General features: G+C 28.2%; 5 protein-coding genes across 5 annotated transcripts; 3 read left to right on the forward strand and 2 right to left on the reverse strand.

The window, feature by feature from the left end:
• The first annotated feature begins 1,043 nt into the window (after positions 1-1,043).
• LOC117242017 (dephospho-CoA kinase domain-containing protein) lies at positions 1,044-3,841 on the forward strand. The gene is given in 4 exon segments (XM_033508350.1): positions 1,044-1,418; positions 1,615-1,906; positions 2,047-2,259; positions 2,261-3,841. Coding segments are annotated over 4 exon segments (699 nt in total). The 5' UTR covers positions 1,044-1,306; the 3' UTR covers positions 2,343-3,841.
• A 988-nt stretch (positions 3,842-4,829) lies between these two features.
• On the reverse strand, positions 4,830-8,290 carry LOC117242015 (zinc finger CCCH domain-containing protein 10-like). The gene is given in 7 exon segments (XM_033508348.1): positions 4,830-6,144; positions 6,147-6,176; positions 6,179-6,329; positions 6,451-6,736; positions 6,901-7,262; positions 7,264-7,505; positions 7,911-8,290. Coding segments are annotated over 6 exon segments (1,281 nt in total). The 5' UTR covers positions 7,432-7,505; positions 7,911-8,290; the 3' UTR covers positions 4,830-5,860.
• A 1,353-nt stretch (positions 8,291-9,643) lies between these two features.
• On the reverse strand, positions 9,644-13,826 carry LOC117242014 (sarcolemmal membrane-associated protein-like). The gene has a single exon (XM_033508347.1). It carries the CDS (start codon positions 12,651-12,653, stop codon positions 10,263-10,265), a length of 2,391 nt encoding a protein of 796 aa, XP_033364238.1. The 5' UTR covers positions 12,654-13,826; the 3' UTR covers positions 9,644-10,262.
• Positions 13,827-14,346: 520 nt separating this feature from the next.
• LOC117242016 (G patch domain-containing protein 11) lies at positions 14,347-15,981 on the forward strand. The gene is made up of 3 exons (XM_033508349.1): positions 14,347-14,731; positions 14,823-15,168; positions 15,268-15,981. The coding sequence occupies exons 2-3, from the start codon at positions 14,946-14,948 to the stop codon at positions 15,786-15,788; spliced, it is 744 nt and encodes a 247-aa protein (XP_033364240.1). The 5' UTR covers positions 14,347-14,731; positions 14,823-14,945; the 3' UTR covers positions 15,789-15,981.
• A 137-nt stretch (positions 15,982-16,118) lies between these two features.
• On the forward strand, positions 16,119-16,959 carry LOC117242019 (partner of bursicon). The gene is made up of 3 exons (XM_033508352.1): positions 16,119-16,396; positions 16,477-16,601; positions 16,689-16,959. The coding sequence occupies exons 1-3, from the start codon at positions 16,276-16,278 to the stop codon at positions 16,857-16,859; spliced, it is 417 nt and encodes a 138-aa protein (XP_033364243.1). The 5' UTR covers positions 16,119-16,275; the 3' UTR covers positions 16,860-16,959.
• Positions 16,960-18,263: the final 1,304 nt, after the last annotated feature.

Here is an 18,263-nt window from a genome sequence, read left to right on the forward strand (position 1 = left end):
GCACTTGGCCGCATGGTGCAGCATCTGCGCTGTGGAACAACTAAAGCAATGGGCGTGAGCACTGTCATTTCCTTTTCGTTCATATCTAATTGGTACCATGATGTTATAGATCTCGACACTTGCTAGGGGAAACCGTCCGAAAATTGAGTCGTTCTTAGTCATGAAAAATCAACGTGGAAGATTAACAAAGTTCGTGTTCTTGCGAGACAAACAGAGATGAATAGAGTGTTTCTGCCTCTGTTTGAAACATTTATAGTATGTCACACACGCACAGAACAAGAACTTCATGTCTACCATATAGATTTTTCACTAGTCACGACTCAATTTTCGAACGGTTTTCCCTAGACTACGGTAGCTAACGATAGAGGGAAATTTCCTCTCTAGTTACGGTATATGAATGTCGAGATCTATTTATATGATCGTGATCGGTACTTAACCAAGTTAAACTATATCTCACAAATATTCAAAGTCAATTTTCTCAGAAACAAAGCATCATATGAAAAAATTTTATTCTATATTTTCGATTTATTTTTTCACATAGAATTACCTTTTGCCCGATTATACTATGATTATCACCACAACTGTGTTTCTTATTTAAAAAATATCATATTATAGTAAGTCATAATATACACACATTTGTAGTTATAATTTGAAATAATAAAAAAATGTCGAAGGATTTCAGTAAGAAAAATATACAATTTTAAATAAATTATATGTAATTGTGACTAATATATTTTACAATATTAGTGAATAAAATATGTATTGATTTTAAATATAAAAATTACATTTATATAATCTAATATAATAATTAATAAAATAGAAATTAATGAAATTGTGGAATTAAACTGATATCAATATTAGTCCATGTTTCATGAGTTTGATGATTATTATTAAATAAATCATTATTTATCTTAAAAGATCGTAAAACATTTTACGTAAATGCGGTATATGTAAAATAAGAAATTACTGAAATATTCAAAAAATTATTTTCTTGAATTTATCAAAATTCAAATTCAAATTGGACATTTTTATCAGTCCTATTAAATCATTAATCTATAGCAAATTAGGTTATTATTCATTATGTTTGATTCATTTCATACATCGTTAATTAGATGATGTATCTAATTTCAATAATACTGTATGTCGAAATTATACAAAAGAAAAGGGTTTGACTTCAGTGAAAACCGTCGTAACATGACTAATGTCAAATAAGATCAAATTTTGCAATGCTAATAACAGTAATAATATTCGTTTAGCTGATAAGAAAGGGATCAGGGAATAGAAATAAATATATATTTAATAAGAAATGTTTTTAGTAGGTTTGACAGGAGGAATAGCTACTGGGAAAAGTAGTGTTGCTGCTATTTTTCATGAATTCGGTATACCTGTCATTGATGCTGATCAAATTGCACGAAAAGGTTAGAAACGAAACAAAACTTTTTCTCCGTGATAATTACGATGTAATTTGCTATAAGATGATTTTAATATTTTTGCTCTCATATTTCTGATATATATATATATATATATTGTTTATATTTTTATTACTTTGTATATGTAAAAAAGATATATATTTCATTCATTTGTTTAAAAATTTATATGTTTCATATTATGTAGTTGTAGAACCTGGAAAGCCAGCTTGGCAAAAAATACGAAAAGAATTTGGTTCAGAAATGTTCTTAGATACAAATGAACTCGATAGAACGAAGCTTGGAGATATAATATTTAATGATGTAGAAAAAAGAAAAAAATTAAATGCTATAACACATCCAGAAATATATAGAGAAATATATTGGCAAACATTCAAATATTTTCTACAAGGACATCAGTTTATAGTTATGGATTTGCCATTACTTTTTGAAACAAGACATATGTTGAATTATTTACATAAAATAATTGTTGTAACTTGGTAAGGATTTTCATTTACTAACAATTATAAGAATACATATACATAAACTAATCAATAACTAATCAATAAATAATCAATATTTAAACTAATCAATAGTTTAAAGTTATTAAATATAAAACAAACTGTACATTTTACCTTAGCGAAGAAGATTTGCAATTACAACGACTTATGGAAAGGTCAGGTTTCTCAGAAGCTAAAGCAAAACTAAGAATTACTGCACAAATGTCATTGGAACGGAAAGCAGAAATGGCAAATTTTGTTATTGAAAATTCTGGTAATGTACATGATACCAGAGAGCAAACTATTAGAATTATTAATGTTTTAAAGGCTTCCAAATACCATTGGAAGTTACGTTTTGGTTGGACTTTGTTGTACTGCTTTACTAGCAGGTGTATATTGGTTCGAAGTAGAAAAATATGGTCTTTACCAACTATAGTGTAATAGTCATTCACTTACAAATGCTTATAAACACAAATACCAAATTATAGTGAGATCTTAATACTGCATTTGTCAAATTTAGAAATTAACCTGTTTATATATATAAATAAGATAGTTTAAGAAAGTAAATAGCTATTACACACTTTACACACATTTGAAAATATAGGATGTAATGATATTATTTACTAAAATTTTCTTATATTATTTCTTTTTTGTAAACAAAGTAAAATATACGGGGGTCGTCTGGAAAGTAATACCCGTTTTGAAATAACAATACAAATGCATCTTAAAAAGTTTTCTTTATTTGTAATTTCAGTATATATATTAAATTTAGTATGTATACTAAGTTATTTTTGATATAACCACCAGCTTTACATTTTAACACTTATCGTAACGTTATACGAGTTTTTGTATATCTTCGTCATACACTTCCGCCGCCAGTTCACATGATCATCATCTTACGCAATCCTTTAAATCATCGTTTCTTGTGAAACATCATCGAACAAAAAACTCTTAAAATTTTGCAAAAAAAACTGCAATGAATGTCATTTTGCAATTAAATCACAGACACGATCTTGAGCTCCTCTGTAATGAGAAACGCACGACCTGAATGCTTATGATCACGTAGTTTCTTTGTCCCTATTGAATTATCGCATCCTCGATCTTACTAATAATTCATCCATAACTCTATTATCGTTACCTGCTGTAATTCGGTAAAAATAATTTTTGGAAGAATCTTTCAGCCTTCGAAAAGCGTAAAAGCGTCATCGACGAGATTTTCAATTCGCCTCGTCATTTTAAACGTGTGATACAAAGACAATATTAAATATTTAAACACAAAATTTTTCATGACTTATGTCAACACATGAATGAAGCTAGGTGACCTTCCATAAATACATTCCATCGTTTTATATAGTTGCTATATATAATAAACGGGTAGTACTTTCTGCATGATCCTCGTACATCATGCTTTACAGTTCTTCCAGTTGTAGAAATTGAGATATACATATATGTTAGTATAAGGTACAAGATTACAATTACTATTTGCTTTATACATATATTTGAATTGGTAAATGAATTATTAGTTACTATTAGTGATTCATATAATATCAGTAATTATGATAAATTTATATCTGATATATATAATTATATTCACTTTTTAGATAATTAACACGAAATGTATCCATAAAATGATGATATGTAATTTTATATATAAATAATGTACTTTAAAAAATAGCATGAGTCAAGACATATTACGTGAGAAAATGTTTTGAGATCTTAAAAGCAAATTTAACTGGTCTACATAAGTTGTTTTTAGTACATAAGTAACATTGATAATTATTAAGATAGAATAAGAAGTTGTAACAGTGATGGAAATACAAACTCGTGGGTTCAGTTGTAACTTGCGAATTTCTTAATATCTTTCGTATCACTGGTTATTACTCCTAGTATATCTTGTATAAATAAACAGCCAAATGACACATAATTGAAATTATATCAGAAGAGAAGATTGTTATAGAAAAATTTGTCCATGTGTTTCTATATGTACATACAAAAATTTATTTTTAACATTCCTATTATATTACCTTTTTTCCTTTATGTGATGGCGATCTTTACATTCATAAAATACCTACAAAGGAGGATATTACTGTAGAGACTTGGCTAACCAATCTGTGTTTGCAAAAGTAGTCTAAAGTATCCATCTGGACAAAGAGCTTTGCAAATCCCATTTATTAGAACTCATAGGAAGAAATAGAGATCTTTTTACATACATATAGCTTTGCAAATTTGAAAAAATATTAAAATACAAATTTTGTACATTATAAATACATAATTTATAACAAGATGTATTTATTCTTAGATACATAATTCATTATTATTTATTCACAAGATTTCTAAGAAGATTATTCTCCACAAGATTATTTTATCTCTATAAAAAATAATGATTAAAAAGTGGAATATGAGAATAAATAATTTGCAGATCTATACGTGAGCACATTTATTTCATTTTATGAGTTTATCAATCAGTGCAGTTATAAACATTTTGAACATCAAAGCAATACAATTGTTTGAACAATTTATATATTTACAATTTCAGAAATCAAAAATATTTCGTAATATTTCGTAAATGTCAGAACATTCGATTCTCATTAATAAGAATAACGTTTAGAATGTAATGCTAAACTAAACAAAAGTTATATGAAATACATTTTTTCATAATTTTTTTAGAATAAAATAAAATATTAAGTAACAAAATAAAATTTTAAAAAACTTCAATTATGTGAACAAAGAATGTAGTATGAGTGCTACTTCTGAAGAATTTAAAGTAAGAAGATCTATCTTTTTAATGAAGTGCTTATTAACATAAAGTTATACATAAAAGATTATACATTTGTATGCATATATAAAATATACGAGTACTTATTGCTCAATATCTTATACGCAAAATATATACACATATATCAACCCGTGACTAATAGTAATATGACTTGAAAACATACACATATTTATTTGGTTTATGGGATGCATATTACATTATCTGATTACCTGATTCTTACATTTATGGGTCAGGTTTAAATCCATAGTCTTTACTTTCCATCACCTAAACCCAAAGCCATTTACTTAAGTAAAATTGTAAAAACACAAAAGTTCACAATAAGTACTTAATTAATTAAAATATCACTATTTTATAAGAATCGTTAACTTATTTGCTAAAAAGATGGAAGTATAAAAATTTTTTCTGAGAAAATGAGGAAGCAACAGAATACTATTTACAGCAGTGCATAGAGAACAATCATAAGGTTCACCACCATTTTTGTCGTAGTGATAAACCTTAACTTTGAACTTTCAATATAATTCATTTACATGCTTCATTTTAGTTTTGTACTTATCTTAACATATTAGTCTAAACGAGTCATTTCTTATCTATATCTTTTTTAATTTACAAATTTTTTACTTGTACGAGATTATTTTTTTAATGATACAAAAAATTACCTACAAAATTATTTGTATCTTCATGATATTACATTATTAAAAAAAGAATAAGAGAATATCATTTTTGACCATCTGACATGGTTCTAGATCAATATTCTTATTAATCTAAATCTATACACACTTTGGACATTTATTGTGTTGCACATATTAACATATTAATGTAGTCGGCATTCACGTTCTGCAGAATAAATTATTGAAAGGAACGAAAATATTCAACTTAAGCAGCTGTAAGACATAATAGTACAAAACAATTATGATCATTATCTTTGCTCTGTATGATAATTTCTATGAGTTCCTATATAAATATTTAAGATGTCGCATTCTTTAATTAATATGACATTTTCATCTTTTTTTTTTATAGTCTGCAGACATTTTCTCCATTTTTTCTTTTCATTCGCATTCATTACTGGTAGTCGAAGAAATACAGTATTATTTTGAAAGACTGAATGCAGGAGACAGCACTCTTGACTTGTCTATGTGCTTGAGGTACTATTTGACGTTCCCTTCGTGCTTATAATTTATTTACTGCAACACAGGCCTAAGTTCTTGAGTCATAATGGGATACGAAACCAACGGTGCAGTAGCACCGGATATCGAAAGAGGTAAACTAGCAGGTTGCTGTGTATTAGGTGGCTGTTGATTAGTTGCCTGAGGACCTGAACCGCTCATCGTAATCGTTTGTTGAGCCATCGTAACGATAGGCGGCGGGATTGATACTGGTGCCATTGAAACTGCTGCAATAGAAACAGGCGCAACTGTAGCTATACTTACAGGAACTGTCGCAACGCTTGCAGTAACTGTGCGTAAGTTCCAGCAGCTACCGCTGCGTTAACCATTGTTGAGGTGTTGGAGCTTGCGATGGTGGAACAGTGTTTGTGATAGTAACTGCTGGAACTGTAACAGCTGTTACATTTGCAGTTCGTTTCCCTGACATTCTTAACTGAGCATTTTGATCCAAAAGAAATTCATTAGTTGCTGTTAGATCGCTAACCTAAAGAAATAAAACGTATAAATACGTCAATTATACATATACAATATAAAGAAAATAATTATAACAATGGAATTATATCGAATTGAAAATAATTATAGTAATAAAATTAAATCAAACTGACTTGCTTTTTTAATTCCTCTATTTTCTTTCTTAGTAACGCATTTTCATCTTCCAAAACAATTGCTCTAGCTTCATTACGCGGTATCACTGGATAATAATATCCTGGAGTAACCGGTTGCGCGGTATGTTGGCCTACGAGTGGTGAAGTTTCAAAATGAACAACAGTTTCACCAGAAACTATTCGTCTCTTTGGTTCAGGAGGTCCTATATAATCAGGTGGATGTGAAGATGTACTGTAACTATTATTTGTGACTAAATTGTGTTGATCTTCCATTTGCCAGTGAAAGCTATAAAGATATATAAATATATCATTAAACAAATATATTTCAAAGATATTTTGAGACATTTCAAAATATATTAAACATTTGACGAAAGTTTTGTCTTTTTTAAGATACACATCAAATAATTTAGATAGAAAGAAAATAAACAGTAAAATTTTTAAGAGACTCACTTTCTATCCTCCTCGTATCTGCGATTCTCACCATTACTCGTACCATTGAAATTGTGCTGCGGCCTGGACACATTATGATGGGATGTTGTGATCAAATTATGTTGTGGTTCTTCATTTTTCCAATGTCTAAATTTACAATTTGTCCTTTGGCAGCTACCCTTGATAAAATCCTTACACATTGGATATTCGGACTTTTCATTGTTATTTTTCAGCCTACTCAAGATATGAGCAGGTAATTCTCCTGTTGCTCGAAATCTCTTCTCCTCACTTTCTGTGCAGTGAAGGAATTTGCAGCCAGGCCAATTGCACATCCCATTTTGAAAGTCGTGACAGAACGTGTATTCTTCTACAGGATCGTCCTCCGGAACGTTCGTGCAAATACTTGCAACGTTTACCCCTATGACACACGTTTCGCAGAAAATCTCTGCATACGCGGGTAGGTGATGCATCTCCGCTTACATTCGTCGCGCCTACTGTCTTGCTCGCTTGCCCGCCTCTCGTGCTATCCGACTTTTTTTTCAGCTTCTTCATCGATGATACATTGCGATCATACCTCGTAACGAATTCTTAATCAATCGTTATTACTCACGCGTTATACGTATGTGCTGTAATTACAAAACAGTTTATTATAATACAATTGGTAACAGGTAAATCAATTTATTTTGTACAAAGATAGAATTTGTAAAATCGAACATAGGAAATAAAATACATTGTCATCGATTTTCCTATTGTCAAAAACTGGAACGTTAGAACAATATCGATATCGAGTATGTCAGTATAGAATCATAAAATAAGTTGACAAAACCAGTCAAAATAAAATGATTCTTGCAACATCGAATTGTTTTTAGAATTATTTATCAGAAAAACATTTAGGAACGCAAGATTTATTTTAACAATTGATAAATATATGATAAACATATATTTTTGAGTCATTTCAAATATTTTCTATGATACCGTTAATTTGTTACTTCATTTTAAAATGTGCTTGACTTGCATCCTTCTGCACTTACGTAACATAGTCGGCAAAAGTGTATCGTAAAGAAAAATCTTTGGGTATAACAAATAGAGAAGATAATATTTTTCTTGTTGCGTAAAATCCTGTAACATTTAATGCTTAACTTAATCAACTTACGTACATACACGCATATAAATAATGCTATTTTTATACTTTGAAAATAATTTGGCATATACGTATACAATGTTGTAAAAAAGAAGAACTACCTTGCCCAATTGTTTAATTATATATCGCCGAAAGATTAAATGATTAAAATATTTATTACGATTACGCAACTCTCTCGCGGTGGAGATTATTTTTAGTTCGCGTATATGTAGTCATGCCAAAAAACGGTATTATATCACAGAAGCATTTTCTGAACTTTACTACAATTTGGTAATTCAAGACGCTACAATCCAACACGTATACGAACTATAATTACACCTCGTACGAGTTATAATTATGCACCACAATATTAAGCCATAATGTTAATTACTGTGAGTAGGTATTAGTATAATGAATAGAATATGTGTAACATGTATATATGTGTAACATAGAACATGTATAATATGTGTTTAAAATTTCCTTGTTAATGTTTCAATATCTGATTTTTGCAGATATTATTTAATAAATTTCCATTTTCATTGTATAAATTGATCGATGATTAACATAGGTTGTTGGCGAAGAAGAGTAAAAGACTTCAGTTAAATTAATTTTTATTTTTTTCATATAATGATTATTACATGAGTGGTAAGAGGTCAACAATGTTATATACAATATTACCTTATTATTTATATAAACCTTCACGATCGTAAATATAATTTCAATCTACCAAGAAAGTAACGTCCCTATAAAGTGGTCAGGCCAATGTTCTTTTTTGGGAAACTGAACACACTTTATATCATTCGCTTTTACAATCGATCGGTATCTAGCGTTTAATAGGGCAAAAATAGATCGGGCAATGGCACTGTAACTAAACTATTAGTGAATTAAAAAAATACGATTAATTTTAGTCGCGTTCGTATAAAAAGAATAAATAGAAAAGTATAACTACAACATTGTCCGTCTTTTTTTTTGTTCTTCTTTGTTAGAAATAGACATCTAGGCCATCATATTTGGAAACCCGCTAAATACATCGATTTAATAATAAGAACCACAGTAAAAATTTCGCACTGAAGAATCACTTTCGTCTTAAAATTTATTAGGTCGTTCAAATCGATATGCTTCTATTGTCATTCTACTAGTAAAAAATAAAAAAAAGGGGAAAACAGAAAACAAAAAAAGAAAAGCACATAATATGTATAACGAAATGGGAAATGAAAAAATTATTGATCAATTCTTCAAGCTATTATATAACATATAATATAACAAATTATTTTTTATGTATGTACAGAAGATAATTACATGTTGAAAAAGAAAAAAACAGCTGCAATTTAAAATCGACTAAGACTTAACATTAAATAATTTCTTTAATTTACAATTAAAAGATTATATAATAATGTAGTTATTGATCAAAGAGCATGATAATTCGACTTATTTCAGCTTATCATTATCATAATTACTACATTTCTCATTAAAATTCTTAACATTAAAAAATGTCAAAAGAGCCGAATTAATTAATGGTTTACACTTTGAACACAAATAATTCCGAAATCGTTTAAATAAATAACGAGTATTTTTAATTAGAACGGATTTCAAACCACTAATTCTACAAGAAATATATTAAGGAAAGTTTATCAAGACGTAGGATATATCGACACAGGCATTTATAAAAATCGTTCTTTGCATATAAACGTTATTTATAATTTATGTAATGATACATTTGAGTCGTAGGGTGCAGTGCTTGAATTGATCGCAAAAAATAATGACGTAAACGTGTGTAATATCTGTAAATAGAGATTAATACCATTTTATTCAAGAAGATATGATATCGAGATTGACAGCATGTTGAACATTTTACATGGTATTGTCTATATTTTTTCTAATACATTTTCTCCTAGCCTAGAATTTTGTTCTATGTACATATTTATTGCTACAATTCTCTGCTTAATTTGATTTTGGTTCCTTGTTTTTAAATGGTAACATGGTATACGTTTGCATTATTCTTGTCATTTATCAGAGCAGGTTTTTGAGATTGGTGCTTCAACAATAATATCGGAAAAATATATACAATTCTTAATATTTTTGTTGGTATAAAAATGTTCAAGACTTTTTTGTTGAACCTACACGCTACCCAATTTGTTATATTCTGTATTCTCAAAGTATTTAGCAAACGATACAAAAAAATTACGAAAATAAAAGGGAAAAGAAAGGAAACTTTAATATTAATCAATGTTAAAGTTATATACAAAAAACAAAAAGAAAGACATTAAAATATTTTTTCAAGCAACATCCATATTAATATAATTGCAATAGGTGCCACATAATGTATCGGTATAGTGTAAGTTGTATTTAACAAATCACCGCATTGTGCTTTAACAGATGTATATTTTTTCAAGAGCTCTGCTTTTTCTTCAACAAATGCATTGTACTTTTCTTTTAAAATAACCAATTCTTCATGGAGCTCTTGAATTCTTTGAGCTTCGTTCTTGGCACGATAATACAGTTGTTTTAGCTTCTCAACAATTTCTTCGTGAGATTCACAAATTAACCATTCCTTTAGGCTTTCTAGCTCTTTCTTGATGGTTTGCTGCGATTCTAAATTGTCTTCAACTTTTAGCGAATCTAGAGATCCTATCAAAGTTTGCAGTAAATATTCTCTGATATGCACACATTGCTGTATGGTATCATTCTTAGATAATGGTTTTAGAGTTTTGACATAATCTCCTTCTAAATGTTCTTCATATTCTTCATCTAATTCACTGCTATCTTTATCTGTTTCATCTTTCTTTTCAAGTTGATTAATTTCCATAGAGACAGGCTCATTTGAAGTGATGTTAATATTGCTCATGCTGCCAACATTCATTTCTGTTTCTTCGTTTCCCTTTAATTTCTGTACAGTTTGAGGTAAATGAGAAATTTCCAGCTGTTTAACATTTTCTTCGCACATAAATCTAACTTCCATTTTATAAGGTACAAAAATTTCTTCTGCTACTTTATACACAGGTTCTTCTTTTTTAACTTCTATAACAGATTTTTCACTTGTATCATCACTGGTAATACTGCACGTATCATCTGTTGCATCTGAATTAGCATCAGATTCTGAATTCATATCTGTATTATTTATATTTACATTTCCATTAACTAAAGTTTTTCGAGATGGTGGTGGTAAAATATATTCCGTTGAATTATCATTATTAACCAATGAATCATCTAATTGTTCTTTTGAAAAAGAATCATCAGAATTTTTTAGCTGATTTGAATCAATATCTTGTGAATTAATTTGATTATCTTGTTCATCTTTCACAGAATAAAAGTCCATTTTTGTCTCTAAATCAATGTCTACATTGTCAACATGAATGGAATTTAACTTATTAAGAATAATATTGATGGCTTCTATAGGATTTTCTTCATCCTTTGCATCTACTATGCCAGTTGTTATTAATTTTGAATTCATGTCCTGCAAAATTTGCATGTAATTTCTGAGGGCTGTGATCTGCTTATAGATATTCACAGAATCTAATCGAGAATCACGTAATCTTGCCTGCAAATTTTTCTCAATTCTAGATTGATCTTCGAGTCTCTTTAAAAATTCTTGCTTTTCTTGCTCTGTGCTTTGTACTATATCCTGTATTTTTTCTTCACTTTCTTTTAGTTTATTTGTAGTTTCTTGTAATTTTTTTTGTGCTTCTGTATATTTGCTACATAACTCTTGAAACTCTGTTTGAGAATATTTTGCTACATTATGAAGGCTTTGACATTCTTCTTCTGTTTCATTTAAACGTGCTTCTAATTGGACTAATCTCTGAGTTACCTCTAATTTTTCTTGTAATACTTTCTGTAATGCCTCTTTTGCTGAATTTTGGTAATGTACTTTTTCTTCCTGAAGCAATACCAATTCATTTCTAATTTTATCTTCCGTATAATTTTTAGAATAAACAGCCAGTTGATTTTCCATACTCTCCACCCAAGATAATAACCGATCCTCTGTTATCAATGCTTTCCAAGATTGATTAGCAGCCTTTCGAGTATTTGCTACAAGTTGTTCAAGATATACTAACTTAGAATAAAGTGCTTTCTCGCGTCTTGAGGCTTCTTGCATGACTTCATTCAGCTTGTGCACATCTTCCAATGAAACATTATTGAGTGGAGATGCACTAAGACTAGCTTTAGCTTCTTTTCCATCTGGCAAATATAATTTTAATGTTGCAACTATACATCCATGTCTAACTTTTTTTGTACTTTCTATCACATCTACTCCAAATTGCACTATGTCACCAGAACATACTTCTTTAGGTGCTGATTCTAAACTAGCTGCACTGAGTCTTTGATTATTAACAAATGTACCATTACTGCTACGTGTGTCTTGTAAAAAAAACTTTCCACCTGAATACCATAGCAGTGCGTGGTTTCTAGATAATACTTTACAATCAAAAATGGCATTGTTTGGTGTAGCTCTGGCTCTTGCCACAGAGCGACCAATTTTAACAGGTTGCTCCAGTGTCAATGTACGTTCTTCAAAAGGATGAGAATTATCACGGCAAATTAAAATTCCTTTGGCTGTCATTTTGTTGTTTTGCATAGAGTTTATTTTCAAGTTGGAATTCTGACTGGCAGGAAAACTGGCATTTTGTACCCACTCACCACTGGCTACAACCATAGCCGATGTAAAATCCAAAGAATGGCAAGTTTTTCAAGAAAAGTTTAAAACTCGTATGAAAAAGGAATTATTGATACATAATGAAGAAGAGGGAAATTGTGAAATTTCAAAGTCACGCGTTTTAATATCATCGAATATTTTTACTATCGTGTTGGTTTGTCACGGAAGTTACTATTCACACTCGATCCTATAATTTGAACATGAGGATCATACATCAACTTTCCAAAACTTAAAATTTGTCATAATAATAAGTGACATACGAATTCACATGTTTTTGCAATAAAAAAATTTCCGTTACTATCTCAACAGTCTTGTGGTGTTTCTTTTTCTATTTATCATAAAATTCCTCGTACAAACGTTACAGTTACACTGTATTCGTCAATTACTCGAGTCCAGAATGTTCCTTGGTTGGTTAATTAAACAAACGAACGTTTCATCAACAATATAATGAAATCGAATATTTCGAACGCATTAAGAATAGCCAAAAGATATGTTTCTTCGAGTAAGTAGCAGTGAGCGTACGCTTTCACACTTTCGTCCTTCGTACCAGTTCCCTTGCACTTTGATGTCTTCGACGATACATTCAAGGAAGTTCATTAGAAAAGTGTGAAATACACAATGCGTATTCAACAATACTCGAACATGATAAACCGAGTGATGTTGTGATCAACTAGATTAAGATCAAATATATTATTCTCGAACTACTGCATTACTGTATTAAGATACAAGCGGTCCACATTCCTTTAACTCAGTACTTTTCAGTTCCGCGTTTCGCTGTTTATCGACCGACGGCAGTATAGTCATCTATACGACTACAACGGTGTAGCAAATTCAAAGTAGACACTTGGGCGTGCTACATCGCGACAGTCATTCACAAGAGAAAGAAACGTATTTAAAGAGAGACATTTAAAAAGGCATTTATAACCAAAGAACCAATGGCAGAATTAAAAACTATAAAATTGGTGTATATATTTCGAATCAGTGATATAAAGCACTATTCATAAATAACTAAAACCATTAAATCTTCTTTCAAATAATTATGCTAATTTTTAAAAAATGTCTATTTTATGCTATTTATTCTATGTTATTTATATTTAGCAAAACAAATTTATTAAGTCTATCGTAAAAGGTTAATACTCTATAATATAGAAGTATTAATTACTGTCACAACATAAAATAAAAGAATACAATATATAATATTCTGGTCTTGTATTTTTGTTTATCGTATTAAAGAATATATTTATATTTTTGTTTGCAAAATACAAAATGTGTAGTATAAAGGAAATATTTCCATATAAATATCGATGGACATCGCATGCATCAGTGAACTCAGATAGACTTGCACAAGAGAATAGGATAATAATATCGTTATAAAAAAATCTTTTAAAAATTAATTAAAAATACAAAATGAATATACGTATTCACGGCGTTTCTAATAATGCTAGTACTTGATAAAATACTAATATGATCAATAAAAAGGATAATTTATATTTAGAAGTATTGGTAGCTTATTTTTATAACGCAAATTTTATAATGTACATATCTAAAGTTTTATAATTTCAGAGTAATAGCTTATTAAATGTTGTACTTTCAAAACTGGAATAATTAATTCACAATGAGTTATTGGAATTCCTTTTTATGTATAAAAAATTTATTTCTGTTTATGAAATTCTAATTAGTACAAATTTTTATGATTGAATACCAGATATTAATTTACGTACGATTCACAAAAATCATGCAAATATAAAATTGTTGTTCATAAAACATTGTAAATAACTGAACAAGATAAATAAAACTATTATAGAGTTAATGAATACCTTTAAAAATATTCGATTTGAATATTCTTATATGAAAACATATGAAGATCGATGTTTGTAGAATAGCTTATTGTATCCGGATACACTGTGAATATAACCTAAATAAGGTTACGTAGTAAATTTCACGGTTTTAAATAAAGTTCATGGAATTTTTAACGTACAAATCATGTATAAATATTCTAATATTCAATATCAATTCATTTTTTGATTATATATAATTTTATATTTACTTCTTATAACTGAGATGTGAAATAAAAGAATATAAGTAACTTAATGACATATAAATATTTTACATGTATGTACATACTATACACATATATGTTCAAGTAGCTATGTATATCTTTTTTTTCAGTGATTAATAAGTATTTTGTAATTTTATAAGACTTTGTGTTTCATGTATAAATAGCCAAGAAACAATAACATAATTTATATTTATAACAATAAAACGTCACAAAAAATAAACGAATAAATAAACATGTCAGATACAGAAGATTATATGTCAGATAAATTTTTACATGGAATTGAAAAATCTACTTCATCGAGTCTCATATATCGACATGCAGATAAAAGAAAATTTGAACTTATGAAGAAGAAAACTCAGATTGAAACAAAATTGGATGAAAAAAATAGCATAAAACATATTGAGGAAGAAAAAAGAGAAGCAGGCTTATCCTCTGCAATTACAAGTTCTAATAAAGGTTTGTTTTTTTTTTTTTGTTTCTACTAACATTTGTGGTTTAATGGCATATTATATTATTGTAATGCTTGATTATACAAATTTATGAATTTATTCTTAGGTTATGAAATGATTATGAAAATGGGATATAAACCTGGTCAAGGCATAGGTAAAACAGGATCAGGAAGGATTGAGCCAATTAGCCTTAAAGTAAAATTAGACAGGCAAGGTTTAGGGGAAGGAATTGCAAAAAAAGAAAGGAAAAAGAAAGATAATTCGTATCACGATAAATTAGATAATAAGTGTATGAAGGATTTTCGAGATAGAATCGCACAAAAAAGAACAGAACAATTATTAAAGACAGACTTGTATAAAAGCCAAAAAGTTTGTCAGAAATTAGATATGCAACAAGAGATAAAAAAGCCTCGAGAAATGTGGTTTTGGTTACCTCAAGATAATGAAGATGATGATAATAGTGATACAGAGGAAGATGATGATGTTTTGCCTGTTAGTGGAAAACTTGAAATTTTAACTAAATATTTAAGAGAAAAATATTTTTATTGTATTTGGTGTGGAGTAGCACATCTAGATGAAGATGATTTAAGAGATAATTGTCCAGGAGATACAAGAAACGATCACTAATGCTATTTTAATTTGTATTACTTCAATTAAAAGTGCATATAAATAAAAAAAGGTAAAATCAAAATTTACCATGTTTTTACTTATACCTATGTTTTAATCATACAGTAAAGAAATCTTATAAAAAGCATACAAGATTCAGCATCTAAATAACATCAGTAATGCTTCTTTAGTGTGGTCACCCACAGTGTATGAAGACATAAAAGATCCATTAGAGTCATAATGCAAAATACTGAAAAAGTACAGTAGAAAAAAATCTAGCAGTGTACAATGTAAAAGCAAGGGAAACTTATCCTGATTCAGCTATGCTATTATTTCCTAGCAGGAGTTCAGCACCCCTAAGTAACAACATGTTGGAGGGAAAGTTACCTATAAAAGCATCTGTTTTATTTTCTGTTCTTTCATTTCAGTCAGAATCTTTGACCATACCTTTACTATATTCAAAACAGATTAAGTAAAACAAATATCACTTAAAGGAATTTCTATCACAATGTTTATATTTGCACTTTTCTTTGTATTAACAGCGTTTATATATATGAATGACACAGTTGCTCAAGTAACAGATGATGAAAATTGTGAAACACTACAGTCAGAAGTACATATTACAAAAGGTACTATTTTTATTTTGAATTAATTAGCTTCATATACAAGCAAGTATATGTAAAACGAAGATATTTTTTGATTATTTTAGATCAATATGATGAAATAGGTCGATTAAAACGAACATGTAGTGGAGATATAACTGTTACAAAATGTGAAGGGTTTTGCAGTTCACAGGTACAACCAAGTGTTGCAAGTACAACAGGATTCTCAAAGGTGAGGATACTGTTTAAAAAAAGAACAAAATTCGTATAAAAGTAATGAAATACACATTTTTGAAATTTATTTTTATTTCCCCAATAGGAATGTTATTGCTGTCGTGAGAGTTATTTAAAAGAAAGGCACATCACACTACACCATTGTTATGATGCAGATGGAATAAAATTAATGAATGAAGAAGATGGAGTAATGGAAATCAAGATAAGAGAACCAGCAGAATGTAAATGTATTAAATGCGGTGATATATCCCGATAAATATGAAAATATTTTATAAAAGCATTAATAAAATATAAAATAGAAATTATATGTAATACAAATAATGTGATTTAAAATAAAAACATAGAACATATTTAAGACAATTTACTTTCCCTTTCCTCTTATATTTGTAAACTGTATTAAAAAATATACAATTAAAAACTACAATGCTAGATTAACTAAATGTGTATTTTGAAATGTTATAAATTAAATACTAAAAAACAATGATAGATATTAGGATGCTCAATATAAGATTGTTGGTTTTTATATTATATATAATTTTGTTTCCATAACTAATGAGTAATAAAATTTAATTTATTTATGACTAGAAATTTTAACAAAAATAGAATTTTATTTATAAAAAAAAATTATATAAAATATTTAATATAATCATGAATGGAATTCCAGATAATTATCAATTAAATTTCACATAGATTATATTAATGCGTATTATTACAACAAATAGATTAAAACATTATTAAAATAATAGATAAAATGAACTGGTTATTAGTATAACTAACATATAACAAATAATTAATTTTCCAATTTTATCATGAATAAAATAGTTAAAAGCTAAGCTAAATAATAACATTATAAAAAATACTAATAATACTATATTTTAGAATTTTTAACAGCTAGAAATATGTATATATGCTGTAAAATATACAAAATAATTCTTTGCCATTTAATCAATGAAGCACCATAGTTTATATACAGTTTATTGTTTGAATATTATAATTTTCACTATGGTAATGTACAACAAATTATTGTCAAAGTCTATTATACTGCAATGGAAAATAATATTATGTAATATTAATTGTATAAACAATTGATTTAAAAAGGAATTGTTTAAAATTAAAAGAAATTTTGTATGTAGATAAAATTATAAATATATAAATATAAATAAAATTTAACATGTAACTAGAACTTGTATTGATTATAATATTTTAAAAATTATTCATGATTTAGAGGTTTTAATTGCTATCAAGATTATAGTATTATAGAATATAATTTTTATATACATATATGTGTAGTTGATATATCATGCATATAATTATTACCATTACAAATGTCATTATATTTGTAAATATATAGTGATAACTTATAATAAAAGTATAACAATATAAAAAAAGTTGTAACGTATAAAAAATTATAGGAAATTAAACTTTGACTTTACTTATAACAAATTGCTTTCATAAAATATTATCATTGAAGATTATAAAAAATATTATTTATAAATCTAAAGTATGAAAGTATTTGCTATATGTATGAAACAATATTTTCAAAAACATTTTTATTTCCTAATAGTACTTCTATATACCATATATTTAATCCCTTTCTTAGTGCTATTAACATACGCATGAAAAGGGAAGGGAGAAAACATGATCACCTACAGGGTATAAA

The sequence above is a fragment of the Bombus vosnesenskii genome, unplaced genomic scaffold (genome assembly GCF_011952255.1).
Source record: "Bombus vosnesenskii isolate JDL3184/JDL3185 unplaced genomic scaffold, Bvos_JDL3184-5_v1.1 scf7180000016262, whole genome shotgun sequence".
In the NCBI taxonomy this organism is placed as follows: Eukaryota; Metazoa; Arthropoda; class Insecta; order Hymenoptera; family Apidae; genus Bombus; species Bombus vosnesenskii.